Consider the following 18,047-nt stretch of genomic DNA (forward strand, 5'->3'; position numbering starts at 1 on the left):
GCACCATCACTGATCTATATTAGTGGAGCGCACAAGCCGCGCTCAGTCTCAAACAGCTTGTGAGCCACAAAGACCAAAATGAGTGGCTAACTGCACTACAACGGTCAAATACATACAAAATTATGTCAAAATGCCCGTCTTGGCGAGTATCCAGTTAAACACAGTCAATTTTGGAACGTTAAATAGTTGAGAAAGAGAACGCATGTTGTGTAACAGTATATTGCTTTAATTTCTGTAGTATTTCTTACCTGAATAAAAACTTACTTAACCTGAAAAACTTAGTTTCATAGCTCTCTTTATTCTATTGCATTTATTTGTGCTGTTGTTTGCAATTTTTGTATTTGTTCTTATTTTATTAATTACTTTTTACTTGTTTTTTTTAATGAAAATAAAACTTTGCGTTGAAGAAAAGTAGATTTTTGTTTGTATATGCTGTCAATTATAGTTCTTAGAAAGAAAATCGGAAATCGGCAAAAATCGGTATCGGCAGATCACACTAACAAAAAATCGGAAATCGGAATCGGCCAAGAAAATTGCAATCGGTGGATCTCTACTTTTGAGGGATTAATTGCACTAAGTGTCGTGACATACTTCCAATTTAAAATAATGTGGGTCACTTGTTTCCGGTCAAGTATGTTTACAATCTACTGCGGTCGCCTAGTTCCTGAAAAGCCAAACACAGTGGCTTGTAAACATACAGTTCAAACAAAGCATAGGACACATCACTGTGGGTCAAAGTAGACTAGTAAAGAGTGTATTACCAGTGCTCCTTGAGTGAAACAACTACACTTCAAATACAGCAATGCTCCAACACTAAATCATTGTTTATAAACAAATAATGTCATTGCAATAAAATTCTGAAATGCACTAGTATAATTGATCATTTAGCAATATTATTAAAAAAAACATTTTAAAAGCTTTGGTTTATAAATGCCTCTTGAATTCAGTTGGTTGGATGCTCTTGGCAACCACATTGCGGTCAGCACAAACCATATTTTCCCTCACTGCAAGTGAACCTGTATTTAATGTAGTCCGGTTTGTTCTTTAATTTGCCATGTTCCTGTCTTTTAGGAAGACAAGTGCACGTCACGCAACCTGTTCGGTATTTGCCTAATTTGTCTAGTTTCTACCAAGCAAGAGATTAATAATTTGACTGACTTTTATTGAAAGACACAGGCAACACTTTCTCCTCCCATTTAAAAAGTTAATTTATTTTGCTTTTCTAACCAGCTGGGAACCACTGATCTAACACATTGAAGAAAATATGAAGAAAATCACCTTTACATTTTTACCCAAAAATGTAGCCATAAAACTTTTTTTATCTTTGGAATCTTTCATCCATTGAAAGTAATCAATACGAATCGAGCCGTTTAATTTAATCCATGATCGCTTTATATGATGAACAGATTTCATTTCTTTTCTTCTCATATAAACATTGATCAATGCACATACAGCACATTAAACATGGTAAAACAGAACACTGTGCATTATGTGCAAAAACCAATAAGGTTTATTCTTCTGCGTCATGCACACACATTTGAGATAAATCACATTAACTGAAAATCATAAAAAGTCGAATAATACATGTAAGGTAAGGTGCACTGAATGCTTTTAGCAGAAATGCAGTAGTTGTACTAAACAGAACACGGGAGTAGTCGTGAAATGTTTGAAACTGCCAAAGAGGTTTTAAATGAAAGTAATCAATATTAAAAATAAAGTATATTTTATCTGCAATATTCAGATTTTGTCCATATAAAAGTTTTGCATGTTCATAAAACTAAAGCTTAACTTTGCCATACTAGTTTTTTCAAGTGTGCACTTACAGGCCGCCGCTTTGCTATGCACAAGCTGAAGAATCTTAAGCGTAGGCGTGCTGTGATCAAATTGGCGGCCTTTGCGCTAAAGCTATAGAAACACTGTGGCTAATACACAGGAAGTATGACAAGAGACAGTCTAGAGCTTATTACAATTCATATTTAACTTAGACTGAAGTTTAGACATGTCTTATTAGCTCCAAGGTCTGTCTGCACCTTAAAAGGACAGTCTGAGTTAATTACAAACAAGCTTGCATTTTGCAGTCCAGCCTTCTTACTCTGCAAATGTCAGAAGTCTCTGCTCGCTGAGATGGCAACAGCACTCCTTACACAGAAGCAAACGCCTGGCTCTCAGTCTTACACTCAAGGACGACTGAAGCACTTTGAAAAACAACTGAAATGGTACATATTTTAAGCGAAATGCTCCTTGCTTTATTATTTTTTTGGTTGACTAATGAACAAACTTTGTGCATTGAATGGCTTTCTCGAAGTAAATGTTACAGGTAACGGACTCAACATGGAGTTTATGGCAACATGTTAATATCAACTATGTTAATGTGAAAAATGCTGAAATTGCTTTTGATCATCTGATCACTTGTTTCAGAAAACACTGTGCAAATACTGCCTAAAAAGTGCAATGAATGTGAAGGAATAGCCCGTTTCTTGGTTTGATATTTTTCCAAACATTTCTCTGTTCTTACTAAATTAATTTTATGAAATAGTTGTGAGCAAAAGAAACATAAGAGTAAAGTAAAATATATACATTTTAAACGTGTGGGGATGTGGATATGTAACGTATACAGGGCCGTTTGAAAATTGAGAAATTAAGTTGATTTTATTTCTATCCTTTTTTTCTCACTCCCGTTTTTCTACATTATTTATATATTTCAAAATAATAAAGCAGTCAGTAGTAATGAAGCTTAACTATTTTTATTTATTTTAATTATTTCTCGTGTAATTATTATATATCACTAATTTTCTAATAAAGTTCAGTACTATTTTCATCAACTGAAAAGCTTTAATTCAATTTTTAATTTTCATGTTATTGATTTTTTTTTTTTTTATCTGTTTAATCGGTATCAGCAATATACTCTACTGGTTGATCTCTAATACAGACATTATGAACCCTTGTTGTATGGAAATATTTTTTTCTTTTATGTTCCAAAGCAAAAACAGCATACAGGTTTAAAAAAAAAAAAAATATGAGGGTGATAATTAATAAATAAAAGTAAAAAAAATTAGGCATCTGAGAGGTTCAAGGCTGGGTAAAACACATAATTGCTCACTTATTCAAATTAGGATGAACCTTTACAAAAGAAGCAAAATACAGGCTGCATTTCAGAGTTGACTGTTCGACTTTTAGCACTTTAATATTTCATGACAAGGAAAGTAAAATCCAGCCATAATACATGTGCATCTACTATCAGCACAGGCCTCTGAATGAAGTCCCAACCAAACCCTGTTTGTCACTCAAAATTGCTCACTTTGTTGTCTATTCATCAGACTTCACATGCGTTTGTAATAATAAACTGCAAATATAACCTTGCAGATGTAATGCCATCTGTCCTATAGAATAGATGACCACCCCCGCAATGTTTACATGAAGACAGAATGACCTACTAAACAGCTCACATTTCTACACTTCTGAGACCTCGCCGATTAGACACATCCGCATGAAACAAATAAAATGAATGGCACTTAAACGCTTAGCGTAATTTGCGCGTTATGGCCAATATCATATTATATTCGGACCTACTAACACTTCACAAGACCCTGAACTCACCATTGCCCCCTTCAAAAACAAATAGCGTCAACCTAACCCGTCGCGATTCTGGGCCAACGCCCACGTAATGGCGTCTTCTGATTGGCTGCATGCACATTTATAGCCCGCCTCCGCAACCAAACGATTGCACCTACTCGATGTCAATCAAGCACAATCGTAGCGCTTGGTTGAGTTGACAAGCAACAAACAATATTGCAGGCCTCCCTCATGTTACGTAAACAGATGGAATGCAAAACATCATCTCCTCATAAACTTTTAGTTTACACACAAACACTACATTTTGAAGTTTTTACAACGCAGCTGGCAAATGAACATCATTTCGCGATAAAACGACTCGTTCAAACGGATAACAAATTGCGTTTTAAAGCTTTCGAGCTTCTTTTGATGCACAATCAAAACGGTTTAAAATCGTTTCGGACAGTTATCTATGTGCCAAAGGCTGTCTAGGTACCGCAGAGACTATCGTGTTTCCATTTCACTTTGCATCGAGCTGATGGGGGCGTGTACCCTTACAGACTTAGTGGGGTTAATTCTAGTAAGGCATCGTCAAATCATCTGTGAATACAAAGAAAAAAAGTTTACAAATCACTGATCACCTCATATATGTAATCAGATCACCTTAGTGTAACATATTTCTGATAAGCAGATATACACAACTTTCAAACAATGGTCTGAAACGTCGCTGAATGCTGTAAATTCATGACTAGGCTTTCCAAGTTCATCCGGGGGTTTCATAAAAACCAACGATATCCAGCCTAATAATTTATGTCCAGTAAAAAAAGGATAGTTTCTCTTAGAACAATAGTTTTCGATTCTGAGAAGCTATACTTAATACACTTGATTTATATCATCAGCTTGTTAATAAAGGACCTGGGTGTGTCAACTGGAGGAGATCTCCAAAAGGTGCAGTGATGGGGACCAAGCAATGTTCTAGAAGTTCTCGAGTAATTGAAAGCTAACAAGCAACATCTCATGCCCTTACTCAGCACCAATGACTGGCCAGCTAAGCAACCACGGGGAAAAAAATATATTGATCTAAAAGGACAAACGGGCACCTCAAGCTGCAAAAACACTCAGCATATCGCTGTATCAGCGAAGGAAACAGGCGAGAACAGGTCAGGGTTTAAAGAGGAACTAGAGCGCTGCATTCACACTATGGCCTCCGTGTCCCTCCCCTCTGCTAGCGAAAGTTAGCCAGAGAGCTAACTCCAAGAGACAGTGTTTTTATCATCCTTAAACAACTATCCTCACACACTTCACAGCGTTGTCATAGTCAGAAAGATGACTCACCTTTAAACTACCCATATACTAGTACAAAAAAGGTTGTAATTCCAATTTTATCCGTCTTTAGGAAAACTTCATGTCATTTCTTCTCAATCCACGCCGTCGTCCTCTCTGGTTTGTTTTGTTTTGTTTTGTTTATCTTCTTCCTGACGGGTTCCTGGAAAGCGCGTGACTGCCTTGTCACGTGCTTTCCCACTGGCCAATCAAGACGAGCGTTCGTTCTCGACCCAAAACAAGCTATTTAAATACCTTGGGCTGACCTGTGTGTACAATTTTCCTGCAATATAAAACTATATTAAATTATATCATAAATGTATTCATAATATGATGTAATTAATATAATGCCTTTCTCGTGATCTTAAATGCTTTTTTAATAAATTAGTGCTAGCTTTGTTTTTTTCTCAGTATTTTTTTTTTTCAATTAATATTATTAGTATTTATCTTGGCGCAAGCATACATAATTGCATTTTGTGACTGATTCGGAGAGTAAGAAATACTTTTTTCTAATCTTGATATCTGTGTTAGCTTGCTGAAACATGCTGATTCATTGTCTTTTTTATTGATCCCTCTCAATAACAACCAATAAACTAACAATATTCCATTAATCACAAAAGCAGAGTGTGAAATTAATTTTTAAAAAAATAGATGGTTTCAAAAGTGCACCAAGTTTTATCCCAAGCCTCTGTGGTGGCACAGCATTTATGGATCACAGCTGATGATGTCAATATCGCTGAAATGGTTAAACCCCTCTTTTATTGATGAAAGCTCAAATATCATTTTGATTTTGGTTAATATTATTTCCCCATGCAGGTATTAATTTTAATAAATAAAGCTAAATATCCATCCATTTTCCTCTTAGAAATGCAGATACAACAAATATAATAAATAAGCGGATTGAATGACTTTCATTAAAGTTATATACTGTATTTTAAAGTTCAAATGCAAAACAAATAGTTACAGCAACCTCCATTGGTTTTACATGTATGGCACAATACAAATAATATTTCACAAATCAATGTTCTGTTCATTTAGTCTTTTTTTTTTTACACTACTGACCCCAAGTTTGTAATAATTCATATTTGAATATATTTATATGCTCACAGAGGCTGCATTTATTTGATACAGTAATAATGTAAAATATAGTATTACAATTTAAAAGAACTTAAAAGAGTTTTCCATTTGAATATATTTTAAATGTAATATTTCTAAAGCAAAGCTGAATTTTCAGCATCATTACTCCAGACTTCAGTGTCACATGATCCTTCAGAAATCATTCAGATATGCTGCTCAACAAATATTTCTTATTATTAATGTAGAAAACAGTTGTGCTGCTTAATATTTTTGTGAAAACTATGATATATCATTCAAAGCTTTGGGTTAATTAAGTTAAGGAAATAAAGTAAGAATGTATTAAATGTACATTAAAGACATTTAGAATACCACAAAAGATTATATTTCAAATAAATCCTGTTTTTAACTTTCTATTCATCGAAGAATATTGAGGGGAAAAAATTATCACAGTTTCCACAAAATCATTAAGCAGCAAAAACATTTTCACCGTTCACAATATTACTGCTTTTACTGTATTTTTGATCAAATAAATGGAGCTGTGGTGAGCATAACAGACTTCTTTCAAAAACATAAAAAAATCCTAATTATTCCAGACTTTTATTGGTAGTATACAGTGTGTATTGTTGCAACATAGACAAAATTAGGCTGATAATTCATTTTATGCCTTAAATAGAAATTAACGTATTAAGTTTGCAAATAATGAAACATGTCTTTGTTAAAGGGATAGTTCACCCAAAAATGAAAATGTGATGTTTATCTGCTTACCCCCAGAAGCAAAGCTGAATTTTCAGCATCATTACTCCAGACTTCAGTGTCACATGATCCTTCAGAAATCATTCAGATATGCTGCTCAACAAATATTTCTTATTATTAATGTAGAAAACAGTTGTGCTGCTTAATATTTTTGTGAAAACTATGATATATCATTCAAAGCTTTGGGTTAATTAAGTTAAGGAAATAAAGTAAGAATGTATTAAATGTACATTAAAGACATTTAGAATACCACAAAAGATTATATTTCAAATAAATCCTGTTTTTAACTTTCTATTCATCGAAGAATATTGAGGGGATCACCTACATCTTGGATGCCCTGGGGGTAAGCAGATAAACATCAAATTTTCATTTTTGCGTGAACTATCCCTTTAACATTCACTACTCGCATTACATATCCATATACATTACATAATCCATAATATGTTCATTTAAAGGCAAATTCTAAATTTCAGTAGCTTTAGTATATAATGTGTTTGAGATTCCATCAGAGGGAAGGGCCTGTGTTTGCTTGTGCATGGCCTTGGGTCCGTCAGCAGGAATCTTCCCAAGGCCCCGGGCTGCACGCCAAGCCTTTTACTAAATAATAGCATCTATTACTCCTATAAGGAAACAAAATTTAAACTTACAAGAAGATGAAAGAGGTTTTGTGTTGTTTGAGTGCTTGCTGCTAGTGTAATCTACTGGTCAAAAGAAACAGGATAAGATGAATTTAATGTCACGTATCCTTTAAAGGGGGGGGGGGGTACTATGGGCATTTCTCACGGAAGAACGCGCCCGCGCACGCATCGACCAGAGCGAGAGCTAGAGCGAGATCGCGCCCATCAACGCGCTTCATCCGGCGGCAGCGCTGCACGGGACTTGCTCGGGAAGAAGTTTTTTTTTCCGGGGCAGCAACGGAGTTTCACCAGTGTGTTTGTTTGATGAACGTTTTATAAACAAGGCCCAGTTCGACGCTGGATTTGCACATCGTTTAATACTGAAAGATGGAGCGGTCCCAGCTATAAAAGATCCCGGTCATGATTCAGAACTGCAGACGGTAAGTGAAACCGCATCAAATCTCTGTTTTGTTGGCAGTCGGAGCTCAAGCGCTCGTCACTCTTTAGCTCCGCCCACGGCACGCCTCCAGGAGCTCGGCTTTTTTCCGGAGAGAATCGTAAAGCTGTATCTTTCTTTTGTAAATATGATAAAACTAAAGACTTTTTGGAGATATGAAGGATGCAGTACTACTCTATAGGTACTCAAGATTAACATGAGATTGAGTGAAACTGTGTGTTATGCCCCCTTTAAATGTTGTGAAAAGTGCAAGTCTCTCTCGTTAAGCGATGCAAATCTAAGCTGTTGCTGCATACTGATAGTATTCCATGTCTCTACAAGGTGGTTTTGTACTTCTAGTGTAATGATCTGCAGGTATGAAATGGTTCTGTTGCTTAGTGCCGCTCCAAATAAGGGGATCAACTGGGCCAGCTGTGAAAGAACAAGAACAGTGATGTCAGAATAAATCCAAATGCACTCTCAAACTTTTTTTTTGGTCATCACTTAAATTTGGTTCCTGTTGCGGCATTCCTTTGAACGTCACTGTGGAAAAAGCTTACTCCATCATTACGGCTCAGAGCACAGAGGAATTCTCAACATTCAGAGCCGAGTTGAAATGGGAATGTGGAAGTGTGGTGTGACATTGCAAAGATCTCTAGTTCCTGGATGTTAAAAACCTCATCTATATTCTGTGTTTTCCCACAGTTGTTCTGAAAGTCTTAGAGTCTTCAAGGGGTCATAAAATGAGGAATCATATTATCCTGGACCTGGATCTACTGAAATGAATATACTATGAAAACACTTTAAATCGCAGAACTTTCTTTGAGGTCCAAAATGAGCATGGGTTGAAACTAAGCTGCAAAACGTCATTTGCCAAACTCTGCATTCTTTGGGATTCTGAGAGAATGAATGGCCCACTTCGTCATGGTAACACACTGTACACAAACAAAAATGAAAGGACAAGATGTACAATGTGATTAGTATTGCGTTTCAGTGCATAAACAAAAAACTGTCCTTCAGGGTTTTTTAGTCATTCACAGAGAGAGCACATATTTCCAAATGATAACTCAATAAACATGCAGGTGTAAACGGAAATGACTTTACATGCTATGGAAAGTTCCAGAGTCTTCTACCACTCACAGTTTCCACTAAATTATTAAGCAGCAAAAAAAGTTTCCAACATTGATAATACGAATTATTAATAATTGGTAATAACTGAGCACCAAATCAGCATTTTTAATAAGAAAGATAAATGTTTTATGGTGAATCTTACAAAAACATCCAGTTCATATTTCACCCTAAAATCCAAAATGAATGAATGAATGAATAAATAAATACTATATTTAAAAACTGCATAATCAGCATATACAGTATGTGTGTATATATATATGTAGTATATATGTAGTGTATGTGTATATATCTTTAGGTGTAGACCCTAAAGAGGATCAGTGGTTTGGAGAAAGGATGGATAGATTTGGATTTTCCAAACTTACTCCTGCAATAACCATAAGTTTTTCATGGCCTCAGTTTACCAAAGGCCTGAAACTACACTGGTTAAAGCTATTCTCAAGAGCTCTGTGGTCACAATAGCACAGTCACAAGCAATATGCTTCTGAAATGGGCTCAATATTTATGAGCGGGTTACTATGTAAATAGATTCAGCAAACAATTGAAGAGGAAAAAAGGCTTTTCTGTTTGTCTATGCTGTTTCCTGGATCCGCGTGTGCTAGATGGACTGTTCTCTAATTCGCTCAGCTGTCAGAGTTGGCAATGCACACTTGCACTATAAGTTTGATGCTTGGCTATCTAAATCAGTGCACTGTGAATATTAGAGTATTTAAGATTAGTATTAAAGATAGAAAACCGCATCCTGATTGTGTGCTGTGGGTGGTTGGTATGTGACGTTATGCATATTAAAACCCATTCAGACACAATTTACATGCATTTTGCAACATAAATGTAGGTTATTAACACCATAAACCCATTTCTTTGACTAATAATAGGCGCACTGTGGCATCTGAATTCAGTGAAGCATTGCTCAAAACCCATATCTGCAGACAACACTTAAATTGTTAACGTTCCAGAGAATCTCTGTAGTTTCTCACAGCGTTTTAACACACAAGGCCTTTGTTTTCCACAAGCTTAAAGCAGAGAGACCAGAAAGAAGGGAAATCTTCATTTCTTGTAACAGCGCCCTCTTCTGTTATTTCTGACATTAGCAGTATGTTTCATGTTTTTTTTTTTCATAATAGTTTTTTGTTTAGAATTACTACTGATCTGTAGCAGATAAATACACTATGGAATATTTGATCAAAGTTTTGAGGCACACAAACTGAAGAACTTTACGAACAATGAAATCAAATGTATAACTCCCCTATAAATGTAAAATCTGAATATATATGATTATATACATACATACATATATATATATATATAATGTATGTATAAAATCATTTGAATGAAGTATTTTATAATGATCCACATTGCCTAATATATTGAATAATTTTACAAACAGGAATGCTTATGGAATGCTTGCATTGTAACAATGCCTTAAGCTATAGAGCATGAACAAAAATTTAGATGTATCAACCATATTTCTGGTCCATTCTCAAGGAAAAGAATATACACTTTAGTTTAAAAATATAATAACTAACATTTAAAAGGTTATACAGTTTGTTTTTGTTTCTTTTCTTGGTTGCTTTAAAGAAAATCAGTGCTTTTATTCAGCAATGATGCATTAAATTGATCAAAAAAGTGACAGTAAAAATGTTACACATTGTTACACCTTTACGTTTTTTTTAAATGTTGTTCCTCTGAACTTTTTATCTATCAAAGAATCTGGAAAAAAACCGATATCACTGTTTCAACAAGAATATTGAGCAGCACAACTGTTTTCAACACTGATATTACATAGGGATGTACGATATTATCGGACCAATATCGGAATCGGCCGATAATGGCTTTAAATGTAAATATCGGCGTCGGCCCGATATGAAAAATTATGCTGATATGTCTTGCCGATAAGATGAATACATTACCTCACATGTGCTCAGGGTGTGCTAGCCATGAGATCAAGTCAACTGTGCAATTAGATCAGGTCAGCATTGTGGCTCATTCTTGAAGCAAAGTTTTGCCTGAATGATGATTAGATTCACTTAAAATAAAATGTTAAGGTTACCACTGCATCTTTCTGGAAAAAAAAAAAATGCAGTGATTAATATATATTTTATTTATAGTTATTTTCAAACCTTCAGTGTACTGTCATTATAAAAGAACTTTAATTATTGTTTATTTAATTCTAACAAATAAGTTCTTGTTAAAAACGAAACAAAATTTAAAATATCGGTATCGGCATCAGCCAAAATGAGTTGAAAATTATCGGCATATCGGATATCAGCAAAAATCCAATATCATGCATCCCGTGGTAATAATTGAAAATGTTTCTTGAGCAGCAAATCAGCATGATGATTTCTGAAGGATCGTGTGACACTGAAGACTGGAGTAATGATGCTGAAAACTCAGCTTTGCCATTATAGGAATAAATGATATTTTAAATTATAGTAGAAAACAAGAGTGTGTGAGATGGTATAGAAAATAGAATTAAAAATATTACTTTTTTAATATTTTATATAAATGTAGCCATGGTGAGCTTAAGAGGCTTCTTTGAAAAACAAAAATATCGTACAACTAATATATATATATATATATATATAAGAAGAAAAATTTTCAGGACCACTCAATTAAAATTGTGTAGAAATACCAGATTTGGAGCAGAATTCAGAATTCTTATTCAGAGATGACCATAAGCCATTATTTATTGAAATGTGAAAGTCAAGCCATCATAATAAATAATTAGATTCCAAAGCTAAAAATCCTGCTAATACTTTTCCTTGCCTAGTGACATTACACAAACACAAGATCAATTGGAATCGTGAAACTATAAGACTTCTTCAGCAAACATAAAAAACAATCCTAAACAAATGGAGAATTACTCTCACGTCTTTCCACACAACGTTTTCACCTCATCACATTAGCTCATGACAAGTGAGCTCACAGAAGCATCAAGCTGGTCAGTAATGGAGAAAACGTCCCACGCATTACCGCCACCTGATACAGATCGCGCGTTTAGCCTGAGACCACACTGCTGTTCGCCTTCACCAAACATCTGGCAGACAAGCAGACATGCAACCTTTTTTGCATCTTGCATCAAAAAAGGAAAACTAAAACATAAGCCGCGTTGTGCTGAATCGAAAGCATGCTGTTGCTTAGTCTCTAACAGGTTTGACAAGTATAATTCCTCTTATCATACTTCACAGTGTCTTTATAATGACATACTGTGACATACAGGCTGTGTCACAATTCTGTCTTCACTTTGTGCATGAGGTCCTTCTGGTCAATCATTTCCAGCTGTCTATTCCAGCGGTGGTAGGCCAACAGTGCTATATTCTTAGCTGCCACCGAGCTCATCTCCATCGCACTCCCAGCCCATTCGATTCCATTCAGGAAGTACAAGTTTTCGTGCAGCACCACCGGTGGCAAGCCCTGGGTGCTTCCGTAGTGAGGGTACGCCAACCAATCTGTGACCTGCACCGAGTAGTAGGACTTAAAAAGTGTCTTCAGCTCGCTCTTCTCCAGAGGTTTTGGGGAAAAGACCTTGTAGACTCCGGCCTCTTGAGGCTGCTTTCGGCGGAAGCCGGAGGTTATGCTGACCGGACAGATGCTGGCGGCGCTGTTGAAGAAAAGTCCGGGAGTGTCTGTGGTCAGGATGCTGGAAAATGGGAAGAGCTTTGGGTCGGGGAAACCGAAGTAAGAGCAGTTTAGGTAGCCGTGGATGATGGAGGCCACAGTTTGGTGATAGGAGCCCGCTATTTCTGGAAGTTGTGGCTCAAAGCCCTGGAATGAGATGCCCGAGTTGATGTTTTGCTGGAGAGGCATCGCTACTACTACAATGTCATAGAGCTCTGATGACTTTTCATTTTGAGAGTCGTAGGTGAGCTCATATTGGTGGTAATCTCCTGAGGAAAAAAAAAAAGGTAAATTGTTCATTCTGCTTTTTTTTTTATAACATAAGTGTGAAGTATATTACTATATCAATAGGGGTGGACGATTAATTGAAAATGAATCAAAACCAAAATTCAGAACCTCTGACTGACATAATTTTCCTGTGTCGGTTATTTTGATTTTTTTAATCTTATTAATACTTTCCCCTTAAAAACATACTACCGCAGTAGGCGCTATACGGACGTGACCGTTGCACTTGTGTCTTTTGCAGCATCTCACATGTGAGTTCTACTTTTCACATGGCATTATTTAAACGAATATTCATTTACAAGAGATACAAGTTATTTCTCTACTTTTCACATGATATGATATTTAAAATGGATTTTGTTTGCAAGAGATTCTGATTAATTTCTACTTTTGACATGGCAATATTTATTTGTTTGCAAAAAATGATGCACTCTTTCATTAGAAAAAAAATCCCACCTTTAATAGTTGATTATATTTACAATACAAACCTTTAATGCACTATGAGGGTAAAAAAATAATAATAATTAAATAAAAATAAAATAATCGTTCAATAATCATAATCGAGGTAAAGTGTTCAATTAATCAAGGTTTTGATTTTAGGTCATATCGCCCAGCCCTAATATCAATCCATAAGATCACCAGCATGGCAGCATTGTTCAGTGACAAATGTATTCAAATACACATTAAAATAATGTCACAATATCTCCTATGATAAACATGGTTTAATTTCTAAATCAAAATAAATTTTGATATTTTTGGGGTCGTTTGGTATTTATGGAACAATGTCAAAGTTTTAGTGTGATACAACTGATTCTATTTCATGTTGATAAAAAAAAAAACAAGGAAATTATATACGGTTATAAAATATCAAAATGATATTTATGAATTAATGAATTAGTGATATATAAATATATTAGAAAATATGTTGACGCTTACACATATTCCAGGTCTAAAGAAAACAACATATACATTTCTTCTTGATGATTATTAAAGGGGTCATATGATGCGATTTCAAGTTTTCCTTTCTCTTTGAAGTGTTACAAGCTCTTGGTGCATTAAAACATCAAAACCATTTGAATCCAACATGAACACAGAGTACATTTCTAAGAATGTAGCATATACATTTTAAAGGGGTCATATGATGCTTTTTTAAAGATCATTATTTTGTGTATTTGGAATATCTCTTTGGTTTTGAGACTTTAGTCTTTGCAACTTCAGGGATCTTATCTATGCACAATCAGCTTGTAACACTCCAAAGAGAAAGGAAAACTTGAAATCGCATCATATGACCCCTTTAAGTTAGATTCTTAACGGAATAGTTCACCCAAAAATTAAAATGTGCTGTAAAGACCATCCATTCTTTCTTCATCGGATTGGGAGAAATGTAGCATCACATCACTTACTCACCAATGGATGCTCTGCAGTGAATGGGTGCCGTCAGAATGAGAGACCAAACAGCGGATAAAAACATAACAATAATCCACACCACTCCAGTCCATTAGTTAACATCTTGTGAAGTGAAAGAAAATCCATCATTAGAGCATTTTATCTTTTTAACTTAGTCCATCCCTTCGTCTTCTCACATAAAAACCACAGATGTATTTGTTTTCACTTGCTTGATCTGTGCATATTTCTGTCTTGATTCAGACAAGACAACTTTTTGACTGGGGAAAGCAACAATATGGATAGAGGAGTCATATTTTAGCCACAGGCAACAGTCTGAAGTAAAAAAAAAAAAACATCTTGATGAATTAGTTTCTTACAAACATGCAGCTTTTCTCTTCACAAGATGTAAACCGATGGACTGGAGTCATGTGTATTTCTTGTGGATTATCGTGATGTTTTTATCAGCTGTTTGGACTCTCATTCTGACGGCACCCATTCACTGCAGAGGATCCATTGGTGAGCAAGTGATGGAATGCTACATTTCTCCAAATCTGTGCCGATGAAGAAACAAACCTGTCTACATCTAGGATGGCATTTTCAGCAAACAATCATTTTTGGGTGAACAATTCTTTTCAAAGATTTTTCGTTTTCTTTACAGCTGGACACTTTTACAGTATTTGTCAGTGACCCATAAGCGACAGAGACCATTGGGACAAAGTGACATGCTGTGACTACTAAGATTTGTTAGATACAGCCATTTAGAGGTCCAGATGAACACAGTTCAACTTGGTTTTCACAGTGCTTGTATTTTTTAACTGATGGTTACGTAGAATACCTGTTGATCGGAGGGTAATGTTTGTAACTGGACTTTGGATGAGATTAGCTTTTGCTAGTTTAAGCAGTCCCGAGCAAACCAGCTTGTTTCCTCCCTCCACAGCCCAGAGATTGGCCTGTGCCCCAGCTAGAGACACAGCACCTGTCAAAGAGAAGCAGACGACTCAGAACAGACATGAAACTGGGTGGTGAGAAGACAACTAAAATGGCCAGATGAATTTATGAGTATTATACTATGTACTTTGTTTCAGGATCATTCTGAACTTTCTCTTATCCTTGTAGCCTCATAAGATAAATAAAGGTGTCAAATCATGAAAACGTGATTCTTTTTTTTTCGTTTTAAATAAAACTGTCCAAAACACATGAATTGAAACCAATCAACAAAACATTGAGTTTTATTTTATTTTTTTTATTATAAAAAAATTCAGTGTATCATTCTAATAACTTATAAAGGATGTGCTGTGCATACCAACAAACGCAGGGATGCTGATGTTCTGGCCGTAGTTGACCCTCATGATGGGGGCTATGACTTCATCAATGAAGCGCTGGGAGACGCCCAACTCTAACAGAGACTCGGAAAGCGAGCGGCGGGTCATGTTGATAAATCCTGAACCCCCAAGAGAGTGCAGCAGCTCTTCAACTGAACTGAAGGCATAGCCATGGGCCTGGTATTTATAGATTCTGGCAGAAAACGGACAGCAGAATGTGTTAAAGGGGTCATATGATGTTGCTAAAACCCAACAGGTACCAATCCGTCTCCTCCAAAATAAACTCGCCTCCATTGAACACTGCTGTTTTCCCAGCCACACTCTTTCGGTACTTCAGCCCTGTGGACGGGTAACATGAGAGACAGCAAAAAGTACTGAAGAAAACAGAAAGATTTGAAAACAAACCCCCTTACTGTAAATATGAGAAATATAATAAGTCTCTGCCAAGACTACTGCTCATACCTAGCATTAATTCAGTCAATAATGACTAAATTATACATTTTAGCAATACGAATGAATGCAGCTAACCCAGTTGCTGGACAAAGTCTTGCATGTGCAGGTTGAGGGAATGAATGATGGATCCACCGGACTCGTAGTCTTGGTGGTTCACAGTGACTGTAGCCAGACGACCCCCGACAGACCCTTTCTCGAATACATCAATTCTCACTTCCGGTCCGAAATGTTGCCTAAGGAAGTGAGCTGTAGCGGTTCCTCCGATACCAGCTCCAACAACAGCTGCAAACACGACATCAGACTGTATTATGGGGTCTTTTCTTTACAGTGCCTTTTATTGCAGAATAATTCATATCATGTACATTTGGCCTACCTATTTTAGAAGGCGGGGCACCATCAAGTTTTGCAAAATCCGGATCCGCCAATACATGCACAAAAGAAAGAAGAACAAATAGATACTGATTCATGTTTGTTTATAAGAAAATAAACTCCTTCAATGAACAGAGGATGCCCGCGCATTCAGGCTAAACGGATGCAGGAGCCTTTGTGCAGTTCTCCTCAACTCTTGGCGACTGTGATACTGACAAAAAAACGCAAAATATCTGATGATTTAGATCAAGTTCGCTTCGACAGAAGAGTAAAAGCTATTTGCATTCATATTTGCTTGCTATTCGGCTACTGTACGACAACAAGAGCGCATGATCTTGCATGCGCACGCTTTCACCAATCAGAGCAAAAGAGACCCTCTTCTGGCCAATCAGAGCAGTAGAAACTTATCCTCGACCAATCGGAATAGGAGAAACGTTCTTTCTTCCGGGATACGATGAAGCCTGATGATGGAACGGGTTTCTTCAAAACGACTGGTCAGGTGTCATTTTTATTGAAAGTTAAAAGCGATTTCGGCGACTTGCCATCAATCACACGACCTATATTTAAAACACAAGACATTTTAAAATAAGCATTATGACTGACAGATAGAGAGCGTTTTCGTATGGCTAAAAGGGGGCTGGCCGCTCTCCTGACTCAAGTAATATGGACAGTAGGACATTTGTGTGTGAAATAAAAAATTGACCTAACTTAAATTAGGCTATGCTTTTTAAAAATTAGCATAGTCACCAATAAATAAATAAATTACTTGTATGTAAAATGTCTTAAAATGAGAACTAAACTGAAAATTAAAACAATTAATTTTATTAAACAATTAAATTAAATTAGGTTCAATTAATATAAATAAAAGGACACATTAAAAATATAAAAATGTTAAATAATGAAATTAAATAAATGAACAGAGAAATGTATTATTTCAATAAATTATATGAAATTTATTTATTCGTTTGTTTGTTTGACATTTTTTTAAAGGTTAAACAAAGTGTTCCAGTTAGATGGCCATCAACGGAACTGTTAGTTGTTAGTTAATTCTGGGTCAAATAGAAATTCCCTTTTAGCCACCTGGTTTCTTAGAGGCTATGTTTTTTCCTGCTGATTTCCCAAACAAAGATTATGCTCAAGATTAAAAGGGATTTTCATAGAAAATCACAATGACCGGTGCCAGGAACAGACTTGATACATGTCCAGGAAATATTGATGTGGCCATACCCTGTAGAGTTTGAATAGATTACAATACAATTATATATATATATATGTATATAACTCTCTCTCTCTCTATATATATATGCATATATATATATATATATATATATATATATATATATATATATATATATATATATATGATATATGTGTGTATATATTCCAAATAAATGACTGAAAAAGGCATTATTTTGGAGGTCTCCCATAGACCAGTGTTTGTATTTGTCATCTTGTTTGGTCACTAGTAGTGAATGCCTGCATTAAGGCCTCCTAAATTAATTTTAGTAGTGTAGTATAATTTTATGTAATGCCATATCAGCATCTTAGGCTATTTTAATGGCAAAAACTCAATTACAAAAATACAAATATCACATAAATACAATAAAAACCAAGCAAACAAACAAACACAGCAAGTAATATTATACAAGATTTTTTTAATTAACATATGATAAAAATTCTAATACCTTTTCAGGCAAAATCTTACTAAATAAGTCCTTAAGTGAACTAACT

General features: G+C 35.6%; 2 protein-coding genes across 2 annotated transcripts in view; both read right to left on the bottom strand.

Annotated features, from left to right (window-relative positions):
- Nucleotides 1-5,006, bottom strand: part of LOC107713188 (CREB3 regulatory factor-like) — a 19,000-nt gene extending 13,994 nt beyond the window's left edge. The window contains exon 1 of the mRNA XM_016518623.1: nt 4,888-5,006. The gene's annotated coding sequence lies outside the window, so the exon portion shown is untranslated. The remainder of the gene's footprint in view (nt 1-4,887) is intronic.
- Nucleotides 5,007-11,561: 6,555 nt separating this feature from the next.
- LOC107713189 (prenylcysteine oxidase-like) lies at nt 11,562-16,649 on the bottom strand. The gene is given in 7 exon segments (XM_016518624.1): nt 11,562-12,773; nt 15,008-15,148; nt 15,476-15,747; nt 15,749-15,833; nt 16,023-16,229; nt 16,321-16,432; nt 16,468-16,649. Coding segments are annotated over 6 exon segments (1,461 nt in total). The 5' UTR covers nt 16,415-16,432; nt 16,468-16,649; the 3' UTR covers nt 11,562-12,111.
- Between the last annotated feature and the right edge of the window lie 1,398 nt (nt 16,650-18,047).

This window comes from Sinocyclocheilus rhinocerous, unplaced genomic scaffold (genome assembly GCF_001515625.1).
Source record: "Sinocyclocheilus rhinocerous isolate Xijiao unplaced genomic scaffold, SAMN03320098_v1.1 scaffold387, whole genome shotgun sequence".
Taxonomy (NCBI): domain Eukaryota; kingdom Metazoa; phylum Chordata; class Actinopteri; order Cypriniformes; family Cyprinidae; genus Sinocyclocheilus; species Sinocyclocheilus rhinocerous.